The sequence below is a fragment of the Sprattus sprattus genome (assembly GCF_963457725.1).
Source record: "Sprattus sprattus genome assembly, chromosome: 15".
In the NCBI taxonomy this organism is placed as follows: domain Eukaryota; kingdom Metazoa; phylum Chordata; class Actinopteri; order Clupeiformes; family Clupeidae; genus Sprattus; species Sprattus sprattus.
Window position 1 is genome coordinate 3,894,332 of NC_137913.1, and position 24,295 is coordinate 3,918,626.

The 24,295-nt window shown below is 44.7% G+C and overlaps 2 protein-coding genes across 3 annotated transcripts in view; one reads left to right on the forward strand and one right to left on the reverse strand.

Moving 5' to 3' along the window:
- The window catches only part of mfsd14bb (major facilitator superfamily domain containing 14Bb), a 12,981-nt gene extending 6,176 nt beyond the window's left edge, over window positions 1-6,805 (forward strand). The window contains exons 5-12 of the mRNA XM_080853173.1: window positions 696-810; window positions 1,468-1,686; window positions 2,389-2,502; window positions 2,690-2,761; window positions 3,359-3,471; window positions 4,448-4,545; window positions 5,384-5,538; window positions 5,950-6,805. Coding sequence (XP_080709299.1) covers window positions 696-810; window positions 1,468-1,686; window positions 2,389-2,502; window positions 2,690-2,761; window positions 3,359-3,471; window positions 4,448-4,545; window positions 5,384-5,538; window positions 5,950-6,162 — 1,099 coding nt within the window. The 3' untranslated portion in view covers window positions 6,163-6,805. The remainder of the gene's footprint in view (window positions 1-695; window positions 811-1,467; window positions 1,687-2,388; window positions 2,503-2,689; window positions 2,762-3,358; window positions 3,472-4,447; window positions 4,546-5,383; window positions 5,539-5,949) is intronic.
- Window positions 6,806-11,342: 4,537 nt separating this feature from the next.
- lrrc2 (leucine rich repeat containing 2) lies at window positions 11,343-24,050 on the reverse strand. 2 transcript variants are annotated; one of them, XM_080852358.1, is made up of 11 exons: window positions 23,951-24,050; window positions 22,085-22,183; window positions 21,704-21,851; window positions 21,101-21,246; window positions 17,964-18,028; window positions 17,226-17,382; window positions 16,757-16,893; window positions 16,136-16,281; window positions 14,889-15,041; window positions 14,404-14,528; window positions 11,343-11,995 (listed from the first exon to the last, which is right to left on the reverse strand). In XM_080852358.1, the coding sequence occupies exons 2-11, from the start codon at window positions 22,170-22,172 to the stop codon at window positions 11,946-11,948; spliced, it is 1,215 nt and encodes a 404-aa protein (XP_080708484.1). In that variant the 5' UTR covers window positions 22,173-22,183; window positions 23,951-24,050; the 3' UTR covers window positions 11,343-11,945. The 2 variants fall into 2 exon arrangements, with proteins under 2 accessions (XP_080708484.1, XP_080708485.1); XM_080852359.1 differs by lacking the exon at window positions 22,085-22,183 and having other exon boundaries at window positions 23,951-24,040.
- Window positions 24,051-24,295: the final 245 nt, after the last annotated feature.

Here is a 24,295-nt window from a genome sequence, read left to right on the forward strand (position 1 = left end):
GTTGTATTAATGCATAGACTCCAGTGGTGTGTGTGTGTGTGTGTGTGTGTGTGTGTGTGTGTGTGTGTGTGTGTGTGTGTGTGTGTGTGTGTGTGTGTGTGTGTGGTGTTGTATTGATGCATAGTCTCCAGTGGTGTGTGTGTGTGTATAGACAGTGTTGTACTGGTGCATAGACTCCAGTGGTCTGTGTGTGTAGACTGTGTTGTATTGATGCATAGACTCCAGCTCCAGTGGTGTGTGTGTGTGTGTGTGTGTGTGTGTGTGTGTGTGTGTGTGTGTGTGTGTGTGTGTGTGTGTGTGTGTGTGTGTGTGTGTGTGTGTGTGTGTGTGTGTGTGTGTGTGTGTGTGTGTGTGTGTGTGTGTGTGTGTGTGTGTGTGTGTGTGTGTGGTTAGACAGTGTTGTATTGATGCATAGACTCCAGTGGTGTGTGTGTCTGTAGACATGATTTCTTGTGTTGATGACAAGTATGCACCTGTAGGGCTCAAGGATTAATCACAGAATGGCTTGTGTACTACTCAACGCGTATAATCCTCATTTGTCATTATTTTATACTTAATGTTTTTATAATTTGGCTTTAATTTCTTGTATAGTGGTGCAGTTGTAGGTTATGGTCTGTGACTGTGATGCCTTCATGTTGATACCCTGACCCTGTGCCCTACTCCATCATGTCTAACCCTAACCCTGTCCTGTGCAGGTGGTACTTTGCACTGATCTCTCTGTCAGGACTGTTCTCCGTCACATTCTCTGTGATCTTCGCGTACGTGGCGGACATCACCGAGGAGCACGAGAGGAGCACCGCATACGGCCTGGTATGCACCAATACAACACTGTCTACACAGACACACACACACACACACATACACACACACACACACCACTGAAGTCTATGCATCATCATACGGCCTGGTATTCACCTGCTTTAGTTTTCATTAACCGCATACGGCCTGGTATTCAGCTGCTTTAGTTTTCATTAACTTCCTTTACATTTCTAAAAGATCACAAGTGTAGACCAACGAATGAAACATAGATGTCTTAAGCAAAAATGGTTTCCAATTGTGCTGCTTTTTCAGCCATTCTAGTTCTTGATGTGGAGTGACCTTGTGGAGTAAGGCGTCCAAACCAGTGCCTGTATATAAAGATTATTTTGTATTTTATTTTATTATTATATTATATTTATTTAATTTATCCTAAACTGTTGTGTTGTACTGTATATTTTCAGTTTAAGTACATTGAGAGCAACTAAACCCAGAACAAATTCCTTGTATATGAAAATGTACTTGGCCAATAATCATGATTCTGATTCTGATTACACTGTAGATTTGAAAGACATGCATCTATTTTTTTATAGCCTGTTTAGCTTATATTCACTAGGGGTACCAATATTTGTGGAGGGCACTGTATACACACACACACACACACACACACACGCTTGCAGAGATTCAGTGTGTTTCTGCTTGTCCGCTCAGGTGTCTGCAACCTTTGCAGCGAGTCTGGTGACCAGTCCAGCGATCGGGGCTTACCTGTCGGCCACGTATGGGGACAGCGTGGTGGTTCTGGTGGCGACCATCATCGCAGTGCTGGACATCGGATTCGTGCTGCTGGTGGTGCCCGAGTCGCTGCCCGAGAAGATGCGCCTGTCCTCCCTCGGGTCCCCCATCTCCTGGGAGCAGGCCGACCCCTTTGCTGTGAGCCTCCAGTTTGACCTTATTCTCACACACACACACATGTACCTACACACACACACACACACACACACACACACACACACACACACACACACACACGTATCTCTGACTCTCAGTTGTAAAGGGCGTACACTGCTCTAAAATAAGTCGTATGATGCACGTGTGACGTATCTCTGACTCTCTCAGTTGTAAAGGGCGTACACTGCTCTAAAGTAAGTCGTATGATGCACGTGTGACGTATCTCTGACTCTCTCAGTTGTAAAGGGCGTACACTGCTCTAAAATAAGTCGTATGATGCACGTGTTACGTATCTCTGACTCTCTCAGTTGTAAAGGGCGTACACTGCTCTAAAGTAAGTCGTATGATGCACGTGTGACGTATCTCTGACTCTGAATAACCTGATGAATTCTTGATTTGAAGCCTAGTGCTACCGTTAGAGAAAGTAGTGCCTGGAACAGGCTTTTTTTCAAAACAAAAAAAACCTTACGTTGGTTGTCAATGGTAACCATTCAAGAGCATTGATATGGAATGGCGATATAACTTTTCTACTGGGACTACGTCCAAGGTGTCCGTCTATACGAACTTTAATGTACTCCCCATTAGCCAATCAAAAAACAGTATTTCGTTCCAGAGGGAGATAATCTAAAGTAAGTCGTATGATGCACGTGTGACGTATCTCTGTTTGTGTTGTTCCCTCTGCAGTCCCTTCGGAAGGTGGGGAAGGACACCACTGTGCTGCTCATCTGTGTGACGGTGTTCCTGTCCTACCTGCCCGAGGCTGGCCAGTACTCCAGCTTCTTCCTCTACCTGAGACAGGTAGGTGACTACCGCCTGCTGATTTTGAGGTCTTGTTCTGCGGGTGTAAATATTGTGCGTTGTCAGGGGAGATGTACACACTGAAACACTTGAGCTCAGAGGAAGCTGACTGGTTTTGACTGTGTGTGTGTGTGTGTGTGTGTGTGTGTGTGTGTGTGTGTGTGTGTGTGTGTCATTGTTTCTACAGGTCATTGACTTTGACTCAGCCACCATAGCTGGTTTCATAGCCATGGTTGGGATCCTGTCAATCATAGCTCAGGTACAGTCTAACTTTGGTCTATTTCTCTAATCTCTGTCTGTGTGTGTGTGTGTGTGTGTGTGTGTGTGTGTGTGTGTGTGTGTGTGTGTGTCTAATCTCTCTGTGTGGATTTCTCAAAAAAAAAAAAAAACATATCAAATAATTCTGCTCTGTCCTTTTCGAATGCATCCAAATATTGTCACACCTTTTCCAGTAGTCACAGCCTTAGACCTCACATGTAGACTTCAGACTTATCTCCATCAGATATTCAGTCAGATATGTTACACTTTAAATGTGGTGCTATAGGGATTCAGGGTCACTCTAAAAATGGTTACGGTAGGACAACATATTAATATGAAGTAAATGTAAATCCTGAAGAAAAAAAAGAAAAGATATTTAGTCAGATAACTTTTAAGTGTTGCACGCCTGACTCATAGCCACAGGCCTCCCCCCACGGTGTGGTTCACGTGGGCTAAAAGTGAACACTGCAGTCACCCTTGGGTGCTGAATACCTCCAGGTGCAGAGTGGTTTGACTGCCTCTAAGGGGCCGTCCCCCACCACACCCAAGTGAACTCGAGTGAACCCAAGTGAACTCAACTCTCGTGTTCTGTTGGCAGACTCTGTTCCTGAGTGTTCTGATGAGGAACATTGGGAACAAGAACACCGTGCTGTTGGGGCTCTGCTTCCAACTCTTCCAGCTGGCCTGGTACGGCTTCGGCTCAGAAAAATGGTAAATACACTCCTGAGCACACACACTGCAAAGCGCCTTGAGACAATTGTATTGTTCTGGCACTTCAAAAATAAAATGTAATTGAATTTATAAATTATTTTAAAAAGTAAAATTAGTTGATTTAGTTTAATCCATTCTGAGAATGACAATGATATTATAATCATAGGTAAAGGTTGTTTGTCAAACAATGTCAGAGTAGGTCTGAAATGCCAGGTTTAATTCTGGCCGGTGAAAAATATGATTTGCTGGTAATTTTTTTCATCTACCAGCCATGTTGGCTGGTAAGCCTAAACGTTAATTTCAAGGCACACAGACACACACAGACACACACAGACACACACACACACACACACAGACACACACAGACACACACAGACACACACAGACACACACACAGACACACACAGACACACACACAGACACACACAGACACACACACAGACACACACACAGACACACACACAGACACACAGACACACACACAGACACACACACAGACACACACACAGACACACACAGACACACACAGACACACACAGACACACACAGACACACACAGACACACACAGACACACACAGACACACACAGACACACACAGACAGACACACACAGACACACACAGACACACACAGACACACACACAGACACACACACAGACACACACACAGACACACACACAGACACACACACAGACACACACACACACAGACACACACACAGACACACACACAGACACACACACAGACACACACACAGACACACACAGACACACACAGACACACACACACACAGAGCTTTCTGCACTCTTTGACTAGGCTGACTTGAGCTTAAGAGGGCCTGAGGGGACGACAGTGACAACATCATGTGTGCATATATTGGTAGTTGTTCCAAAGGTTGCTTTAATCTTTTTTTCTTAAGTCTGCTTGTGTGTTTTCACATGCTCATGTAAATAAACGTTTTTGTTGTGGTTTGTAGGATGATGTGGGCAGCAGGAACAGTGGCTGCCATGTCCAGCATATCCTTCCCAGCGGTCAGCGCTCTCGTCTCCCACTGCACGGACCCTGCTCAACAAGGTGAGTCTCACGAGGAAAGCAGTCCAGTGTTCAATGCTTCGTGTCTCCAGAATAGCAGTCCAGTGTTCAATGCTTGGTGTCTCCAGAATAGCAGTCCAGTGTTCAATGCTTGCTACCTTTTCTCCTCCCCTCCCCTCTCTCCTCCCCTCCCCTCTCTCCTCCCCTCCCCTCTCTCCTCCCCTCTCCTCTCCTCTCCCCTCTCTCCTCCCCTCTCTCCTCCTCTCCCCTCTCCTCTCCTCTCCCCTCTCTCCTCTCCTCTCCTCTCCTCTCCTCTCCTCTCCTCTCCTCTCCTCTCCTCTCTCCTCTCCCCTCTCCTCTCCTCTCCCCTCCTCCACTCTCTCCTCTCCTCTCCTCTCCTCTCCTCTCCTCTCCCCTCTCCTCTCCTCTCCCCTCCTCCACTCTCTCCTCTCCCCTCTCCTCTCCTCTCCCCTCCTCCACTCTCTCCTCCCCCCTCTCCTCTCCTCTCCCCTCTCTCCTCCTCTCCCCTCTCCTCTCCTCTCCCCTCTCTCCTCTCCTCGCCTCTCCCCTCTCTCCTCCTCCCTCTCTCCTCCCCCATCTCCCCGCTCTCCCCTCCCCTCCCCCCTCTCCCCTCTCCTCCCCTCCCCTCCCCCCTCTCCCCTCTCCTCTCCTCCCCTCCCCCCCTCTCCTCCAGGTGCGGTACAGGCCATGGTTTCAGGCATCCGAGGGCTGTGCAATGACTACCTGTTCTCTCTCCTCTCCTCTCCTCTCCTCTCCTCTCCTCTCCTCTCCTCTCCTCTCCTCCAGGTGCGGTGCAGGGCATGGTCACAGGTATCCGAGGACTGTGCAATGACTACCTGTTCTCTCTCCTCTCATCCAGGTGCCGTGCAGGGCATGGTCACAGGCATCCGAGGGCTGTGCAATGGCCTCGGCCCCGCCTTCTTTGGCTTAATCTTCTTCCTGTTTAATGTGGAGCTCAACGAGATCGACCCTACAGGCAGCGGCCAGAGCAGCGTACCCAAAGACCCCAGTGAGGTATGAGGTACACCACACACACACACACACACACGACTCACAGATACACATACAGACACACACACACACACACACACACATGACTCACAGATACACAGAGCAGCGTACCCAGAGACCCCAATGAGGTATGAGGTACATACCTCCTTCTCACCAAGTGTCCTTGGGCAAGACACTGAACCCCCGGGGGGAACTGTGGCGCAGGCCAATAAGCCCCCCATTTACGGGCTTCATTGCCTGTACAATTAAATGCATAAAAAAGCCCCCAAAAGAAGACACTGACAATGGTGAACTGATCAACATAGGCTCATGTTGCGGATCCCCTGCAATGCCGTCGCGGACCACCAGGGGGCCACAGACCCCCGGTTGAAAACCTCTCGTCTAATGGATTCTCCCCCGCTTCTCTTCTTCCAGAGGCCCGTGATCCCCGGGCCCCCGTTCCTGTTCGGCGCGTGCTCCGTGGTGCTGGCGCTCCTGGTGGCGGTGTTCATCCCGCAGCAGCCCAGCGTGGTCGTCAAGACGCTCTCGTCCTCCGCCAGCGCCACCAGCCTGCAGTCCTGCCACGTGCACACCTCCACCCCCAGCGACGACGACATCGAGCCGCTCCTGCAGGACAGCAGCATGTAACCGTGACAACCCCCCCCCCCTCCACCCCCACCACCACCACTGGACCACCCCCCTGGAAGAACCACACTCCACCAGCAACACACACAGACCAGGCTTCATGGGGTTTGCGTCTCGTTGTTCTCTCCGATTTAGAATTTACTGTTTCAAACTCTGTTGTGAAGCGACTGTTTAGTAGTTACATTTGAATATTATATTATATGGGATTAGAGAGGGTGTTTTTAGATGGAAACAGTTGGGGTGTGTGAGTGTGTGGCGGAGGGGGGGTTTGTTTAAAGCACCTTGTTGTGTGTGTGAGTGAGTGAGTGATTAACAGCAGCGAGACGAGGAGGTGATGGTGTGTTCCCTTTCATCAGAATATGTGCCTTTTTATGATGTGTCATTTTAGCGCCTAATGTCCCGTGGCATTTAGTTAGTTTCCTCTTCCTGTAATGTACCTCTTCTGCAATCTGTGTCCAGTCATGGAGATGTTAAAGATGTTTTGACAGACAGACAGCATCCTCTGTGTCGTCATGGAGATGTCAAAGATGCTTTCAGACAGACAGCATTCTCTGTGTCGTCATGGAGATGTTAAAAATGCTTTCAGACAGACAGCATCCTCTGTGTCCAGTCATGGAGATGTTAAAGATGCTTTCAGACAGACAGCATCCTGTACTTCTTTTGCAATCTGTGTCGTCATGGAGATGTTAAAGATGCTTTCAGACAGACAGCATACTCTAACATCTCCATGACGACACAAAGATGCTTTCAGTCAGACGGCATCCTGTACTTCCTCACACGCAGCAATGCAGGGTGTATGACATTGAGTCAGTCATGAGCGTGTCACAGCGATGTGCCCATGTGGTTTCTGTTGGGAGTGCAGTCATTTAACACAGAGGCCTATTTGGGTCCAGGAGCCAGTGTAGAAATAGAGCACACGCTACTGGTTCTGCTGTGGGTCACCGCCAGTCTCTCAGTTCACAGACACACACACACACACACACACACACACACACACACACACACACACACACACACATTTCGTATTGAATTATGAAAACGGCAGTCTGGATTGCGTGTCATTGGATCACTTGAGTTTCAGACCTAAAGAAGTAAATGCCAATTCTCCCTGTCTGACCATGTGCTAATATATCACACTCATATTTGACACGGGCATTGATGTACATGTGCTGAAGACTTAAAAAAATCAAAACAGCGATTATTGTGTAGTAGACTAAGGCGATATCAGACAATGGACACACACACACACACACACACACACACACACACACACACACACACACACAGGAACTAACTACACACACAATGGTTCAGGCTCAGACGAGGCGGTAGGACGTCCTTTTGAAGTTACTCGTGCCACCATGGTTTTGCCTTCGTTTTACTTCTTTTTCTTTTCTAAGGTCAAAGGTCAAATGAATGTAATGAGCCACATGCAGTACACATATCACAAGATGACATTTTGGTTAGTGGTGGTGATGGGCCCCCCCTTCACTCACTGCTGAGGAAATGCCCAGTAAGGCCTGCAGCATTCAGGCCTCTCGTGTAACCCCTGCCCTGCCCTGCCTCTCCCCTGCCCCGCCCTGCCCCCTCCTGCCCCCTCCTGTTCTACCCTGCCCTGCCCTCTCCTGCCCTGTTCTGCCTCTGCCCTGCCCTGCCCTGCCCTGCCCTGCCCCCTCCTGTTCTGCCCTGCCCTGCCCTCTCCTGCCCTGTTCTGCCCTGCCCTGCCCTGCCCTGCCCTCTCCTGCCCTGACCTGCCCTGCACTACCCTACCCTGCCCTGCCCCCTCCTGTTCTGCCCTGCCCTGCCCCCTCCTGTTCTGCCCTGCCCTGCCCTGCCCTGCCCCCTCCTGCCCTGCCTCTCCTCCCTTGTAACCCCTGCCCTACCCTGCCCTGCCCTGCCCTGCCCTGCCTCTCCTCCCTTGTAACCCCTGCCCTGCCCTGCCCTGCCATGCCCTGCCCCCTCCTGTTCTGCCCTGCCCTGCCCTGCCATGCCCTGCCCCCTCCTGTTCTGCCCTGCCCTGCCCTGCCCTGCCCTGTCCTGCCCTGCCCTCTCCTGCCCTCTCCTGCCCTGCACTACTCTACCCTGCCCTGCCCCCTCCTGTTCTGCCCTGTCCTGCCCTGCACTACCCTACCCTGCCCTGTCCTGCCCTGCCCCCTCCTGCCCTGCCCTGCCCTGCCTCTCCGCCCTTGTAACCTCTGCCCTGCCCTGCTCCGTAACAGCTACCTCAAGCCTCTTTTTCTGTTTTTCTGTTTTAATGCTTTGGCCTTTAGGGTCTTATGAACTTAGATACTATGGTAGTTCTTGGTTGCATCGGTTGACACAAACCGGCCATAATGAATGGTAGATTCTGAAGTTTATCTTTTTGCTCATCTGAGATGATCTACTTTTTGACGCTTTTAATGAGGATCCCATGTCCTCCGTTATGCAAAGCATTATGCAACGAGAAAACAAAAACAAAAACAAAGCATAAACAACAACAAAGCATAAACAATGGGACATCTTTAGTGGTGTTAAATGTTGTATTTCACTCTTAAGTTACATTTCTGACTACACAATTTAATGAATGCTTGACAACATGATGTAGGCATTAGCGGAGAGGGAGCAGATTCCTTAGGTGTGAGCATACAGCTAGAGTGGCGCCTCTGTTAGCACAGGTGTGAGCATACAGGTAGAGTGGCGCCTCTGTTAGCACAGGTGTGAGCATACAGGTAGAGTGGCGCCACTGTTAGCACAGGTGTGAGCATACAGCTAGAGTGGCGCCCCTGTTAGCACAGGTGTGAGCATACAGGTGTGAGCATACAGCTAGAGTGGCGCCCCTGTTAGCACAGGTGTGAGCATACAGGTAGAGTGGCGCCTCTGTTAGCACAGGTGTGAGCATACAGGTGTGAGCATACAGGTGTGAGCATACAGGTAGTGTGGCGCCTCTGTTAGCACAGGTGTGAGCATACAGGTAGAGTGGCGCCTCTGTTAGCACAGGTGTGAGCATACAGGTAGAGTGGCGCCTCTGTTAGCACAGGTGTGAGCATACAGGTGTGAGCATACAGGTGTGAGCATACAGGTAGTGTGGCGCCTCTGTTAGCACAGGTGTGAGCATACAGGTAGAGTGGCGCCTCTGTTAGCACAGGTGTGAGCATACAGGTAGAGTGGCGCCTCTGTTAGCACAGGTGTGAGCTTACAGCTAGAGTGGCGCCTCTGTTAGCACAGGTGTTAGCACAGGTGTGAGCTTACAGCTGGAGTGGCGCCTCTGTTAGCACAGGTGTGAGCATACAGGTAGTGTGGCGCCTCTGTTAGCACAGGTGTGAGCATACAGGTGTGAGCATACAGCTAGAGTGGCGCCCCTGTTAGCACAGGTGTGAGCATACAGCTAGAGTGGCGCGCCTGTTAGCACAGGTGTGAGCATACAGCTAGAGTGGCGCCCCTGTTAGCACAGGTGTGAGAATACAGGTGTGAGCATCCAGGTAGAGTGGCGCCTCTGTTAGCATAGGTGTTAGCATACAGGTAGTGTGGCGCCTCTGGTAGCTCAGATAGGGGTGTGCTTCTCCTGGCCAATACATTAGAGTCAATCACCGCATCATCTCAGAACTGGCTGATAATCTTTTGAAGAATACACTCTGACATGACGTATCCTAAACATCTTAGCTTCCTACTCCCAGAACCTTTCTGTGTAGAATTCTGAAAGATTTCCAAAGAGATCTGAAATTGTGAAAGCTGATAACAAACTTTGTCTGAACCGTATTTAAAGGTGTAAAAAGCCAGGAAAATACAAGTGTATAGAATACTACAGCCAATTCTGAGGTGGTGTGGTGGAAAGATTTGGTTTGAATGACATGGAATGACCCATAAAATATCCAACTGATTAACATAGTCCATTTCAGTGTGATAGTACTGCTTAAGAACCCTTTAGATGAAATTCATTAAGACTGTTCAACATCAAACTCTCATATCCCCGGGGTGGTTTCCATGGTGACACTTCATGGTACATTGCTTCAGTTCTATTCTGACTCGCCCCCTCGAAGATGAGTGATGAGTCACGGGTTCGTCAGGAGCAATATGTCTGTTATGTGTCTGAGCCTTCCAACCAGGAATGCCATTGAGCCGGTAACAGCTGAGGGGCCAGCGTTCTTGACTCAATCCACCGCTCGGTATATCTTTGCCAAAGTCTGGCACATGTAGCAGGGTTTCCAGGTGGCAACGTTACGTTATCAGTCCTTTGTTATTACGATTACGAACTGTTTCTCAGTCTCAGCGGTAGCAGATAAAGTACTTTGGTATTTATCCATACATGTCAAGAACCAAACATGTCAAATAGTCACATTCCTTTTACATTAGCTTGCCACTGTACGTAAGTCTACATTCAAATACAGATTAAAACAAAGCATATCGTATATTTACTCTTAAAATAAAAATGATTTTAGATATTGCAATATTGTAAAATGTCACTGCACACGGTCTCGACTGGACCCTTCAGAAATCACAATCGTTTCTAAATAATTGCAAGTCTCTGGAACTTTTCATTGTTCCACAAAGTGTTTAAAAGTGTATATTAAAAAAAAAAAAAAGGATGTCAAACTGGATACAGCTAACTTCAGGTATCCTGTCATAGCAACCTGTTACTTTTAACCTGTATTTATATAATGGAATGTCTTAATAGTCAGCAATGCAGTATTCTATTGTATTGTGTGTAACTCCTGTAAAGGCATCGGCACACCGTTGATGACAGATGTGAAATGGAACACATGTTTTCAAAATGTAGCCAAACAATCTAGAACCTGATTTTTGTTATTTGCAATGTTCTGTAAAATAAGCAGCACTTTGTATATTAGGATATTATTGCCACTATGTCTTTATATTTGCTGTGCAACAATCTTTTCTGTATTAAGGCAATGGTTACTAATTTTAGACCCCTCCTCGGTTCACGAGCGGTCCTTTTGCAGTGTACATGACTCATTTCTTTAACACAAAATCTAAGCATTTTACAAAATGTGCCTGATATATAAATGACACAAAATATGTTAATAAAAAATACCAATATATTTTCATTGTTTGACTGTTTTACCTTCTACCCATAAGTGTAATAATCATTTGTGTCACATGAGTTGCGATGTGTCTTTGGTCTAGAGTTGAGCTGTAAGCACATCTCACATACTGCTGGAGGAAATAACTGGCTACAAATCTTTCTGAGGTCACTGAGTAAATAACATTTAATTTACAGGGACAAACAGTTTAACGTATACAAATTCATCAGTTTCACACACCCACACTCTCAATCATACTCAACTCTATGTATTTCCAGTCACTTACGAACAAAAGCACTATCGCCTAACAACATGTGTTTGGTCACATCAAAACACAGTCTACATTCACAGGTTAAACACAAAAATGATGCCTTAGGGAAAAAAACTATGGATAAAACATGTACATGTCATTTAAGACAAATCATACAAGAATGAATGCAGTTATCAGGCGTGCTGTATCAAAAAGGAATTGGATGTTGCTGAATGTTCAAATGTTAAATACGTGGAACAGAATCACAGCAAATACTCCCGGTCAAAACGACACCCCTTCAAACCACCTCGAGAAGTACATTCTTCACGACACAAATAAAAACCTATTCGAATAATGACCGTAGAGAAAAACAGACCATGGAACGTACAGGAAGCTGTGCACATTTATCGGCCTTTGACCCACACGTAGAAGTTCACACAAACATAGCTACTGCAATGCGAATTCTGGAAGTTCTGCCACATTCACCTGAAACGCTGATTCCTCCGCTCAGTCTCTGGCACTCACAGAAGGCAGCTCAGGGACACTTTTGTGGTGTGTGATGGGGCTGTGTCTGGAAGTAATAGTAATAATAATTAATTTTATTTTTAACTCACTTTTCATTCAAAAGAATCTCAGAGTGCCTACATATTAGAAACTAACTATAATAATACAATAAAATAAATAGTTAACATAAGCATAATAGAAAACTTAGTGGTGCTAGATTTAACACAAGGCCAGAAATGCCTTCCTGAATAAAAATGTTTTTAGTCCAGCTTTAAAGGAGTCCAGCGTCTGCGTTGCCCTTAGGTGGTCAGGGAGGCTCTTTCATAGGTGTAAAAGAGTTCCTTTAGCAAAGAACACCTTCAGCCCTGGAGAGCCTTCATGGTGAGACATTAATTCAATTAAATTTTATTTATATAGCGCCAGAACAATTAAATAATTTCAAGGCGCTGTACGGAGCCCAGAGCCTGGACCCCAAAAAGGAATAAAAATAAGCCTATTGGGTGTATTTTGGGCATATTCGAGTAGTGTAGAGCTCATTTGCATATTAAAATTAATTCTCAAAGAAACTTGTAATACAAAATATGTTACTTTTCATGGGTACTTTCATTGTGTAAAGATTTATTTTGATAGGAGTAAAGGAAAAAAATACATTTTTGAGGTGTATTTTTTCCACGCATTATTAGCACACATCTCAGATTGATGAGAATTAAACATATTTCCTCAACTAGGATTTTTTAGGACTTTTAGTATGTTGTTCTGGACACCTCATATAAGGGCCATTCTACCGAATTCGTGTAATATGCAGTCCCTCAACAATAAAAACTATTTACAAAACAATTAGGTATTTAGGCATAGATATTTAATTAGAAAATGTTATGGTCTATATAAACCCAATGCATTACATGAGATAGTGATAAGCTAAATATATACAAAATCATCATTTATAGGGTACTTTCTATTGGGAAGTAGCTGTCCCCAACCCTGACATCTAAATTTCAATGCCTTTAAATAACACTTTTCAATTTTTTTAGATTTTTTTCAATGATTTAATTTCAAAGATCTTTATGATTGGGTTGAAACAGAACTTGGAATATTTAGATTTATTGTGGGTTTAATTTTTAAATCAATTTTCTATACTCAAAAAATCATGTCCCTAGTTTTCATGTCACTACCGAAACACAAGAGTTTTAGTCCATTGGCTGAGCCTGTGTTTTAGCCACGACTCTGCATTTTTGACCATGCAGTGACACTGCATCTCTGACCCTCATGGTTGAATGGTCAGTAGCTAAATCCCATAGTTTTTATATAAATGTGTTCCAAAGTCTGAAAATCGACGTGTAACCTTAAGAATTGTCACTACCGAAACGCATGTTTTCTTCAATTAAGTAAACCTTTTGGGGTTTCATGGAAAATCTTATGTTTGTATGTGTGTTCACCTCTTCAAAGATGTGTTTGCATGCCGTGTGCTTGTTAGAATTCTTTATTTATGCTTAAAGTTAGCTAGAATTGTCACTACCGAAACAGTCACTACCGAAACATATGGTAGTGACCTGATGATTTCAGTAGTGACAAAATGAATTGGTAAGTAGTTCAATCCCATAATTTTTAAATAAATGTGTTGTGTGGACTAAAGGGCGGCCCAGAGCACCTTTTGGAAGATTTTGGGAGAGAAATGAACATCCATCCAACAGTGCAGTCACTACCGAAACACTGGATGTCACTACCGAAACAGTGCAGCACTACCGAAACACAGGATGTTTTGTAAAAAATTAAGTATATTGAGTAATCAACTAAAATGTTATGATACTGATTGGATTAATGTATGTTCAATTTCATCAATGAACAACTCTGGAATCAATATGATCAGTATTTAGCATTTTACAAAGAAATATTGCACTTAGATTTTGATGAATTGTATAAATTGAACTTGAACATTTGGTAAAAAGTTCATTTTTATGGATTTCATTGTGAAAACCTTCAAGAAATATTTGTAAAAATACTCTTCAGAGAAGGGAAGGAAACACAATCTGAACAGGTCAATAATAATACTTTTTAACTATAGTAAATGTGATGTTTCGGTAGTGACAATTTTTGGAAGAGGAAAAACATTCCAACACATTCTGAAAATACAATATAAAAATTGACTGTTCTTTTACTAGATAAGTGTACTTTAGATATGGTACAATATACATACGGACAAAGTTTTGGGAATAAAACATAAAAAAAATCCAAATATTTCCGACCTGACTTTGCACCAATTCGGTAGAATGGCCCATAAATGATCTATGCTGGAAAAAAATATTTTACAATTAATTCTATTTTTGGCTCCAAAATGGGCTATTTGGCCTGGCCTACAGGGGCAAGGAAAAACTCCCTGTTAGTCAGGAAGGAGCCTGAAGCAGAAACCCGGCACACAAGGGGGGGACCCATCTGCTTGAGGTCGACCGCTTATCGGTGACCTCCACAAGAGCTTACCTCTTCCTTCAAGGCTGTCGATGTAGGTGTGCAGGAACTCCTTGTCATCTGCATGCTTTCGCTCTCCGCCAGCACCCTCCTGTTGTGTTTCTTGCCCAACAGTGTTTTCAAATAATCTAATAAACCTGTGTATGCATAGTACAAAAATATATATTCAAGAAAGGTTGTGAGCATTATGATTCGTATGCCACAATACCTTAGTGAAGATATCCCTCATAGGGGAAATAAAGGGTAAGATTCCATGAATTCTTTCTGCAGTAGTTGTGCAAAGAAAATCATTTGATCTCAGCAAATAAACTGTGTATGGCCTGATAAGGCTTTGGGCTCTTTAAACCGAAAAAAGCTGGTCAAAATAAATCGATCCTACTGCTATGCAAGGTCGAAATGCTTTAATGGGTTGAGTATACTTCTTTAATGGGTTGAGTATACTTCTATAATGGGTTGAGTATACTTCTTTAATGGGTTGGGTATATGAGTATACTTACTTTATGGCTGGATCTGAAGACAGCTTTGCAGGAAGACTGATTAAATCATCTCCGGTGACAACTATCATGCTGAGGGTCGTTATGTTTGCCATGGACATGGGCAGGTATGTTAGTTTGTTCTTGTGAATGAACAGTGTGGTCAACTCCTCAAGCCTTCAAGACACAAGACAAACAGGCAGCTGAAGTTACCAAAACAATCTCACATTTCAATTCTTTTTCATTATTGACCTTTTCCTGGTATTACCTATTTTGATGCAAGATGACATTTTTTCATCCGTTTTGTGTCAAACACGTTTATGAAATATTTCAGACATACTAAGGAAACGTGATATCTATGGTGTGATATCCACGTAGGCAGGGACGTGTGCCCTGGAAAAAAGGGGCAACACGTTCATTTTTGTCACCGCCGCTGCCACGCCCCCGTCCCCTGGACACATATTTTGCCTATATCATTTTAAACTCTCATTAACATCTATGGTGTGATATCAATGGTGTGACAGGAGACTGAAGTCAGTCAGTGCCTTCCCTACCAAGTGACTCACCCACCCTAACATGACCCATGGGACTCACACACACACACCCTAACATGATCCATAGGACTCACACACACACACACCCTAACATGACCCATGGGACTCACACACACACACCCTAACATGACCCATGGGACTCACACACACACACCCTAACATGACCCATGGGACTCACACACACACACCCTAACATGACCCATGGGACTCACACACACACACCCTAACATGACCCATGGGACTCACACACACACACACCCTAACATGACCCATGGGACTCACACACACACACCCTAACATGATCCATAGGACTCACACACACACACACCCTAACATGTCCCATGGAACTCACTCACACACACACACCCTAACATGATCCATAGGACTCACACACACACACACCCTAACATGACCCATGGGACTCACACACACACACACCCTAACATGACCCATGGGACTCACACACACACACCCTAACATGATCCATAGGACTCACACACACACACACCCTAACATGTCCCATGGAACTCACTCACACACACACACCCTAACATGATCCATAGGACTCACACACACACACACCCTAACATGACCCATGGGACTCACACACACACACACCCTAACATGACCCATGAGACTCACACACCCACACCCTTACATGATCCATAGGACTCACACACACACCCACACCCTTACATGATCCATAGGTCCACCCACCTGTCCATGTCATCTGGGAGCTCTTTCAGCCCGTTGTTGCTCATGTCCAGCCACTGTAGGCTTGACATTCGCAGAACACAGATGGGTACGCCATGGAATTTGTTTTCAGCTAAATCCAGGTGCACAAGTTTCTTTAGGTTGCTTAGCTGAAAGCACAAATAAGGTGTTTTATGCCAGTGGAACTCAGGTCAATGCCTCAGCATGAGATAGACATCAGCTATTATCATATAATATACAGTACCAGTCAAAAGTTTGGACACACTTTCTCATTTTTTGAGAAGTTTTTTCTTTACGTTTATTATTTTCTACATGGATGATGACACTTTTTTTGTTTAGTACGTCATTCCATATGTGTTCTTTCTTAGTTTAAAGGTCTTCAGTATTAATCTACAATGGAGAAAATAATAAAAGTAAAGAAAACACTTCTCCAAAAATGTAAAGGTGTGTCCAAACTTTTGACTGGTACTGTATATCTTATCTTATATTTGTAGCTGGCTCACATCATTATTTACACTATATTGGTTATTAACTCATACGTATATTTCAAACTGTGCATTCAGAGTTAAACATGTAAAGAATGAATGGATGGAAACTTTATCAAACAAGTCTGAAATCTCTTACCTCAAAAGGCATTTCCGCAAGATTGACATTTGAAGTGAGCTCGAGTCTCTCCAGGTTCTCACAGTCTCCCAGCTCAGGTGGGAGGCTTGATAGTTTATTATAACTTGCGTTTAGTTCCCTCAGCTGTGTCAGTTTACCTGTGACAAAACAAGAGTACATGTCATCACCGAGAAACGCGTCTGATTTAAAGTGAAGCGTGCTTGACCACCATAATTCAGGATGAGCTTTACTTGATTTAAATTACACAATTAAAAATATTTGCCATTTAAAAAAAAGGGATGTTTGGGGAATGGGAGATGTAATTAAACAAAGCTGAAATAAAACTCTACTAACTCCCAAAGCCTTGTGTATGTAGGGATATCTATACATTGTGTGTGTGAAGGATGGTAACTTGGTCATATGATGATGTTTGTTTCAAGAACACAGAGGGTCTGAATAATGAAAGTTGTAAATATTCACAAGGGATTACCTATTTCAGCTGGCAACTCGTCAATACAATTTTTGGGTATGTCTAGAACGCTTAACTCCTGAAACATTGCAATGAATCCTGGAATCTTTAGAATCATTGTTGCATTGATGTGCCATTCTCGAAGATAGGTCATGTCAAACAGGGTAGCAGGGACCTCCTGAAGAGTAAACATTTGTGTTTTTATGATCACAACAAGGAGAGTAAACATTTATGTTTTTATGATCCCAAGAAGGAGAGTAAACATTTGTGTTTTTATGATCACAAGAAGGAGAGTAAACATTTGTGTTTTTATGATCCCAAGAAGGAGAGTAAACATTTGTGTTTTTATGATCAAAAGAAGGAGAGTAAACATTTGTGTTTTTATGATCACAACAAGGTGGCTCAGAAGAACAATACAACGCACAACCATGAACTAAAGTTATTGTGCAAAATAAATCACCACAAACTGCCATTGTATACATCACATGTTGTGGGGCTAAACTGTATACTGTACATCAAATGTTGTGTGGTCTTATTGTATACATCAAATGTGGTGTGGTTAAATTGTTTACATCAAATGTGGTGTTTTTAAATTGTATACATCAAATGTTGTGGGTTTAATTGTATACATCATATGTCGTGTCGTTAAACTGAATGGAAGATGTTTTAAGGGTTAACCACATTGATCAATCAAAAACAATCCACGAGAGATTTCAAAAGCCGTTTAAAACTTCAAGCTGACAGAACCAGAGTGCATACCTTCCATTGGTCTCCAGTCAGCTCAAAGATGAACCTTTTCTCTTCAACGTCCAGCCCACAATCTCCTGAGAATGGACAGAGACTCAGTCAGTGATGTCTCCATTTGATGAACACTTTGGCACACATTGCACACTATGACACACTGCATAATAAACTCTATATCCACTGTCTGATCCGTTAGCCTGTCGGTAGGGGGCTGTGCAGGGATCCATCAAAAATAACTGCAAGCCTTCATGTAGCAACAGAATGTTTCACCCATCCACCTCTCCATCCCTTCATCTCTCCATCCCTGCATCTCTCCACCTCTCCATCCCTTCATCTCTCCATCCCTTCATCTATCCATCCCTTCATCTCTCCACCTCTCCATCCCTTCATCTCTGCATCTCTCCACCTCTCCACCACTTTATCTCTCCACCACTCCATCTCTCCACCTCTCCATCTCTCCATCTTCACCTCTTTATCTCTCCATCTTTCCATCTCTCCACCTCTGCATCCCTCCATCTATCTACCTCTCCATCTCTCCAACTCTCCATCTCTCTACCTCTACCTCTCCATCTCTCTACCTCTGCATCTGTCCACCTCTCCACCACTTTATAGGCATTTTTATACTTCTACGATTCTCTCCGATTTGGTCGTAGAGGGACACTTTGGCACGCCTTGGCACGCCTTGGTAACACCTTCACCCAGGTGTTGCCGCCCATCCGACCCGTCGGAGAGCCGTCGGAGAGCTGGTCGGAGACAAACGCTTTTTTCTAACTTTTCTTAAAGAGACGGAGAGAGTCGGAGACCCCCTTGGCTGTGATTGGCCAGTTTACGACATCATTTCCAAACAACATCATTTCCGGAATCACACATGTCAGGACCTCACATTTCCTGTTTTCTGTCAAAATGTTTTAGTACGACTTTGGTAAACTACAAAGCTGCACAGCATGCAGCATTAGGCTACCGTATTTTATATAAACCCTCGAAAAGTACATTTCTCCCGACCACTGTTGGTCTCTTGGCTGGTGGCTCGGTGTTGAAAGTGCCTTCTCCAACCAGCTTCAACTGACATCTAACGTAATTTGCTACGGAGTAATGCTGGCAGCATAATTACTTTGCATCTATTAAATAGGAAATGTATTTCATGTATGTGTAGAACCTATTTAGAATGACTGACTTTACATAAAACGGCAGTGAAAGACATTTGAGTCAAACATTACTTTTGCCTCAATGAGGGTGGCGTGTGAGAGCATAATCGGCACGACAACGTTGTACTTATTAGCAGCACACTTTTGAGAGTTATTGTGAATACGCTAACGCTTGATTTAGCGGAAAATCTAGTAAACGTACGTACCACCTGTCTCCTGTTCTGTTGTTGTTGTAGTTGTCGCTCAAATCGCTACAAGCACGTCCTCTGCTTATAACTCAAACTAGTCCAGCAGCTCCACCATCAACCATTGTCTGTTAGTTGTTAGTTCTCTTGTTGTGTTTCTGATATAACTATAACACTGCATGTGGATTGGTATGAAGACTGCAGTGGGTTTAATTTTCTGCCCCTTACTTCATAGTTCTACGGGTATTTCTGTTCGAAGTGTGCATGCTTTGTTTTATAGTGACGTTTCACGCTAACACTTTTGACAAGGGCAACCGTCTCGTTGCAGATTAAACACATCGGTTTTGTCCTGCCCACAAGCAGCACAAATGCATAGCCTACTTGTCAGTCCACTCTGTCTTAAATTCGAGAGTTTTGGAATCAACTTTTCGTGTGTGAGAGCCTGGCAGATGATCATTAGTAAGTGTGCTAATGTATGTGTTTTTCCAACATATTCATGGTTGAAATCGCAGTCCCACAACTGTATGTTGAGGTATGCATGTTCTTGCTGTGTGTCTGATATAACTATAACACTGCATGATGTATGATGTAAGATGTATGATGAATACCGTGGGTTTATTTTTCTGGCCCTGTCCTCAGAGTTTGGGGGGTAATTTTGTTCGAAGTGTGCATGCTTTGTTTCATAGTGACACATTCACGTTACCACTTTTAGACAAGGGCAACCGTCTCGTGGCCAATGAGTGCATTGTCATAGCGTTGTAGTTATTCAAAGGTTACCCAGCGATCATTGCAGTATGAATGTGACAAAAATACCAAAGAAAATAAGAACGTATTCATTTTATTGGATCGTTTTATAATAGTTTCTGTATTGTATGTAAGATAAGCATATCGTTTTGTTATAAATCGCAATGTTTTTCACAAAAAAATGACCACCACGATGGAGATACATTTGCCTACTCAAGTGAATATACAGCATTAGACATGTTCATATTGACTGTGCTACATGTCTCCAAGGCCCATGTGTCTGCACCTGCCCGACAGGTCTTGAAGCAGCATCCGTGTCATGTCAGTGACAGTTGGGAGGAAAAACAATCAATGACTTCCAATAAAGAGGTTATGTGGTAGCTACGGGCTCGACAAACAGTAGTTACCCCACCCAGCGGTCTGGCGTTGAATAGGTTGAATAGGCTTTAGGACGCATAGCCGTCGGAGTAGTATATAAGCCCGATCAGTACGTTCAATTTTTTCTGAATCAACCGCCTGCCCCCGCCCGCCCATTTTTTTTTCGAGGACGGAGAGGGATGCAGAAGTATAAATTAGGCTTATCTCTCCACCTCTCCATCTTCACCTCTTTATCTCTCCATCTTTCCATCTCTCCACCTCTGCATCCCTCCATCTATCTACCTCTCCATCTCTCCACCTCTCCATCTCTCTACCTCTACCTCTCCATCTCTCTACCTCTGCATCTCTCCACCTCTCCACCACTTTATCTCTCCATCTTTCCATCTCTCCACCTCTGCATCCCTCCATCTATCTACCTCTCTACCTCCACCTCTCCATCTCTCCACTTCTCAATCTCTCCATCTCTCCCTCTCCTCCTCTCCATCTCTCCACCTCTCAGTCTTCCCTCACCTGTGGCTTGCCCCTCAGTGGGCTGCAGGTATGGTTCAATGGTGACCTCTCACCTGTGACCTCTCACCTGTGACCTCTAACCTGTGGCTTGCCCCTCAGTGGGCTGCAGGTATGGTTCAATGGTGACCTCTCACCTGTGACCTCTAACCTGTGACCTTTCACCTGTGACCTCTCACCTGTGACCTCTCACCTGTGGCTTGCCCCTCAGTGGGCTGCATGTATGGTTCAATGGTGACCTCCCTCAGTGACGTCCTCTCCAGGTAGTGCTGCAGCTCCACCATCTCACTGCTCTTCATCTTCCTGCAGGCTATGCGATACTGCCACTGCTGGTTCACCCTAGGGCACATGATACCACCACATTATTTCAGATCACGTGTGTGTGGGTCTCACCTCTGAAGTGTGTGTGTGTGTGTCTCACCTCTGAAGTGTGTGTGTCTCACCTCTGAAGTGTGTGTGTGTGTGTGTCTCACCTCTGAAAGGGGTGTGTGTGTCTCAACTCCTGAAGTGTGTGTGTCTCACCTCTGAAGGGGTGTGTGTGTGGGTGTCTCACCTCTGAAGGGTGTGTGTGTGTCTCACCTCTGAAGTGTGTGTGTGTGTGTGTGTGTGTGTGTGCGTGTCTCACCTCTGAAGTGTGTGTGTGTGTGTGTGTCTCATCTCTGAAGGGGTGTGTGTGTGGGTGTCTCATCTCTGAAGGGTGTGTGTGTGTGTGTGTCTCACCTCTGAAGTGTGTGTGTGTGTGTGTGTGTGTGTATGTGTCTCACCTCTGAAGTGTGTGTGTGTGTGTGTGTCTCACCTCTGAAGTGCACTCTGTGAGAGCCGCTCCTGCTCCTTCCTCTGCCTGACCTTCTGCTTCATCGCACGGGTCTCCCACACGCCTCGGACCAGAGACAGGTCGTACACCGGAAGGTCTCGCCTGTTCTCCAACTTCATCGTGGCTTCAGCTGATCACAACAAAGTCATTATATCAGCACATAAGACCATAAGTGTGTGTATAGTACTATTAGGGCTGTAAAGAACATAATTACATTACATTTAGTCATTTAGCAGACGCTTTTGTCCAAAGCGACGTTCAAGACCATAAGTGTGTGTATAGTACTATTAGTTTATAGCAACTATATTCTAGTTTTTATTAGTTTTAAATCATTTGATTAAAGAGTAGTAAGGGTAGTGGCACTTTGGCTGGGCTTCTCCGCTCGACTCTCCCACATGCTTCGGATCATAGAGGCGCTGCCATGCGCTGCAGTGTCCATCCCAAACTTCATTTTTAGGTCTCCTGGTCAAAACAAAGTCATCATGAGTCTGCATTGCATTATGTAAGTAAGTAAGTAGGTAAGTGAGTAAGACTTTATTTATATAGCACATTTCATACAAGAGTTGCAATTCAAAGTGCTTTACATACAATCAATAAAAGCAAGCAGCAGGAGCAATACATGGAGTGAAAGATAAATAAAAATGAGTCGCAACATTTCATGTCGCATGAACAATCTTTTGTTCCAACCCTTCACAGGCACAGTTAAAGCTGAACAGGTGTTTCAGATTCTGCCATCGTAGAAGATTAATAACAGAAATGAGGTTAAGTTAAGAAGTGTTATGATTAATCATTTCCCCAAAATGGATGCCGCACATCCAGCCTGTCTGAGGAGCTGTTTGCACTACTCAGAGGTGAGAGGTCACTGTGGCCTGTGACATCATGCAGGAGATGTCTTTGGCACGGAGAGCAGTCTGATGAATATAAAGCAGCTCACTGCTCCGGGTTAGTCACTACCCTGGATGGGTAAAATGCAGAGATCGAATTCAGAGTGTGTGTGTGTCACTATCTCTGCCATAACATAGTCACTAGTCACTAGGGCTCATTTCTATTCCATCCATGATTGGATGGCCAGTCATCTCCCTGAAAGGATCATCCAATAGGAGATGTCTTTGGCACGGAGAGCAGTTCGATGCTCTGATGCCCAGTCATCTCCCTGAAAGGATCATCCAATGGGAGATGTCTTTGGCACGGAGAGCAGTCTGATGATTGGATGGCCAGTCATCTCCCTGAAAGGATCATCCAATGGTTCTCCAACACAGGCTGCCTGTGAGTGAGCTCACTGGCGGGGGGACATAACGTCTATCCTGGTCCCCAAAGTCCAGAGGGATGAGACAACGCACACCTGTCCCCCTAAGTCCCCTTTCAGCAGACACACCTGTCCCCCTAAGTCCCCTTTCAGCAGACACACCTGTCCCCCTTACTCCCCCTCTGACCTTCTCCTACACCCTCGATGAATATTTTTAGATGCTCCAACTTTGACATATAGTTCATATTGGACATAAATCAATGAATCTTTCGCTTCCTTATTCGAGATCCTCATATGCAACTATGCTAATATTCAATGATCAAATCCACAACCTCATTACAAAGACCCTCATATGCAACTATACTAATATTCAATAATCAGATCCACAGTCCCAATCTGCATGTGTATGTGCTCTTCCTGTTCTTCTCAAAGACTATTGGTTGCTTCCTGTTCTTCTCAAAGACTATCGGTTGCTAGAGATGAACGGCAGGAAGCGGGAAGTAGTCTGTGAAGGCTTGGCCTGTCTTGTGTGTAGCCTACCCTCTCACTCAATTGGCTAGCAACTTCAGAGGCAATAAATTAAATGTAAAACTACCTCTCAAAGACGAGAACCTCCACGAAAGTGACAACATGCACCACCGCGAGAGATGTAATGGGAGATATATAGATCTTGTGGTTCTGCTACTTTCACCAGGAAAACATGAACCCTTTTGCTCCCAAAGTCTTTCGCTCATATCTTGTTCACCAACAGATGAGCCATGTCACTGAATCATGAAGCACGTTCTCCACTAAAACCACAATCCGCTTTTACAGATTGAGAAGCTCAAAGTAACATTACAACGCTGACAATTTCATAGTCAACAGAGAGAACACAAGCCTATTATTCAAATGCACTACTGAAGCGTGTGGCTGACTGCATGACTGAGAGTTTAGCTGTCCACCAGAAGTCTACTGCCTTCTTGAGTAAACACACTTCCTCTTACCTGTATTGTCTCTGCGTGCGGTCTTTCTTGTTTCTGTCAGCGTCGCTTGTTTACAGAAGCTGTGAACAGCCTGCGTGTCTGTGAGGTGTCTGTATTTAGCCAGCCTGAATGACCCAACGTGCTATTTTTACCCGCGCGACATGACTCCTCTGGTCATACCCCTGCTCTACACGTGTAAGCCCTGTCTTGGGTGCCAACTCATCCCTCATCAACGCCTTCATCAGAATTGTGATATTACGAAATAAACACAAACAAACTACGAAATAAACACCAACAAACTACGAAATAAACACCAACAAACTGGTTATGTGGGTCTGATTTTATTTATCATGTTGGAGATATCTG

What these genes read in the sequence shown, in the direction of transcription:
- lrrc2 (XM_080852358.1), bottom strand. Translation starts at nt 22,172, where the DNA reads ATGAAGTTTGGGATGGACACTGCAGCGCATGGCAGCGCCTCTATGATC. An exon ending in TCTTCAGATCCAGCCATAAA is followed by an intron (nt 14,529 to 14,888) that starts GTAAGTATACTC and finishes ATGCATACACAG; the next exon opens with GTTTATTAGATTATTTGAAA. An exon ending in CGACAGCCTTGAAGGAAGAG is followed by an intron (nt 11,996 to 14,403) that starts GTAAGCTCTTGT and finishes TATTACTTCCAG; the next exon opens with ACACAGCCCCATCACACACC.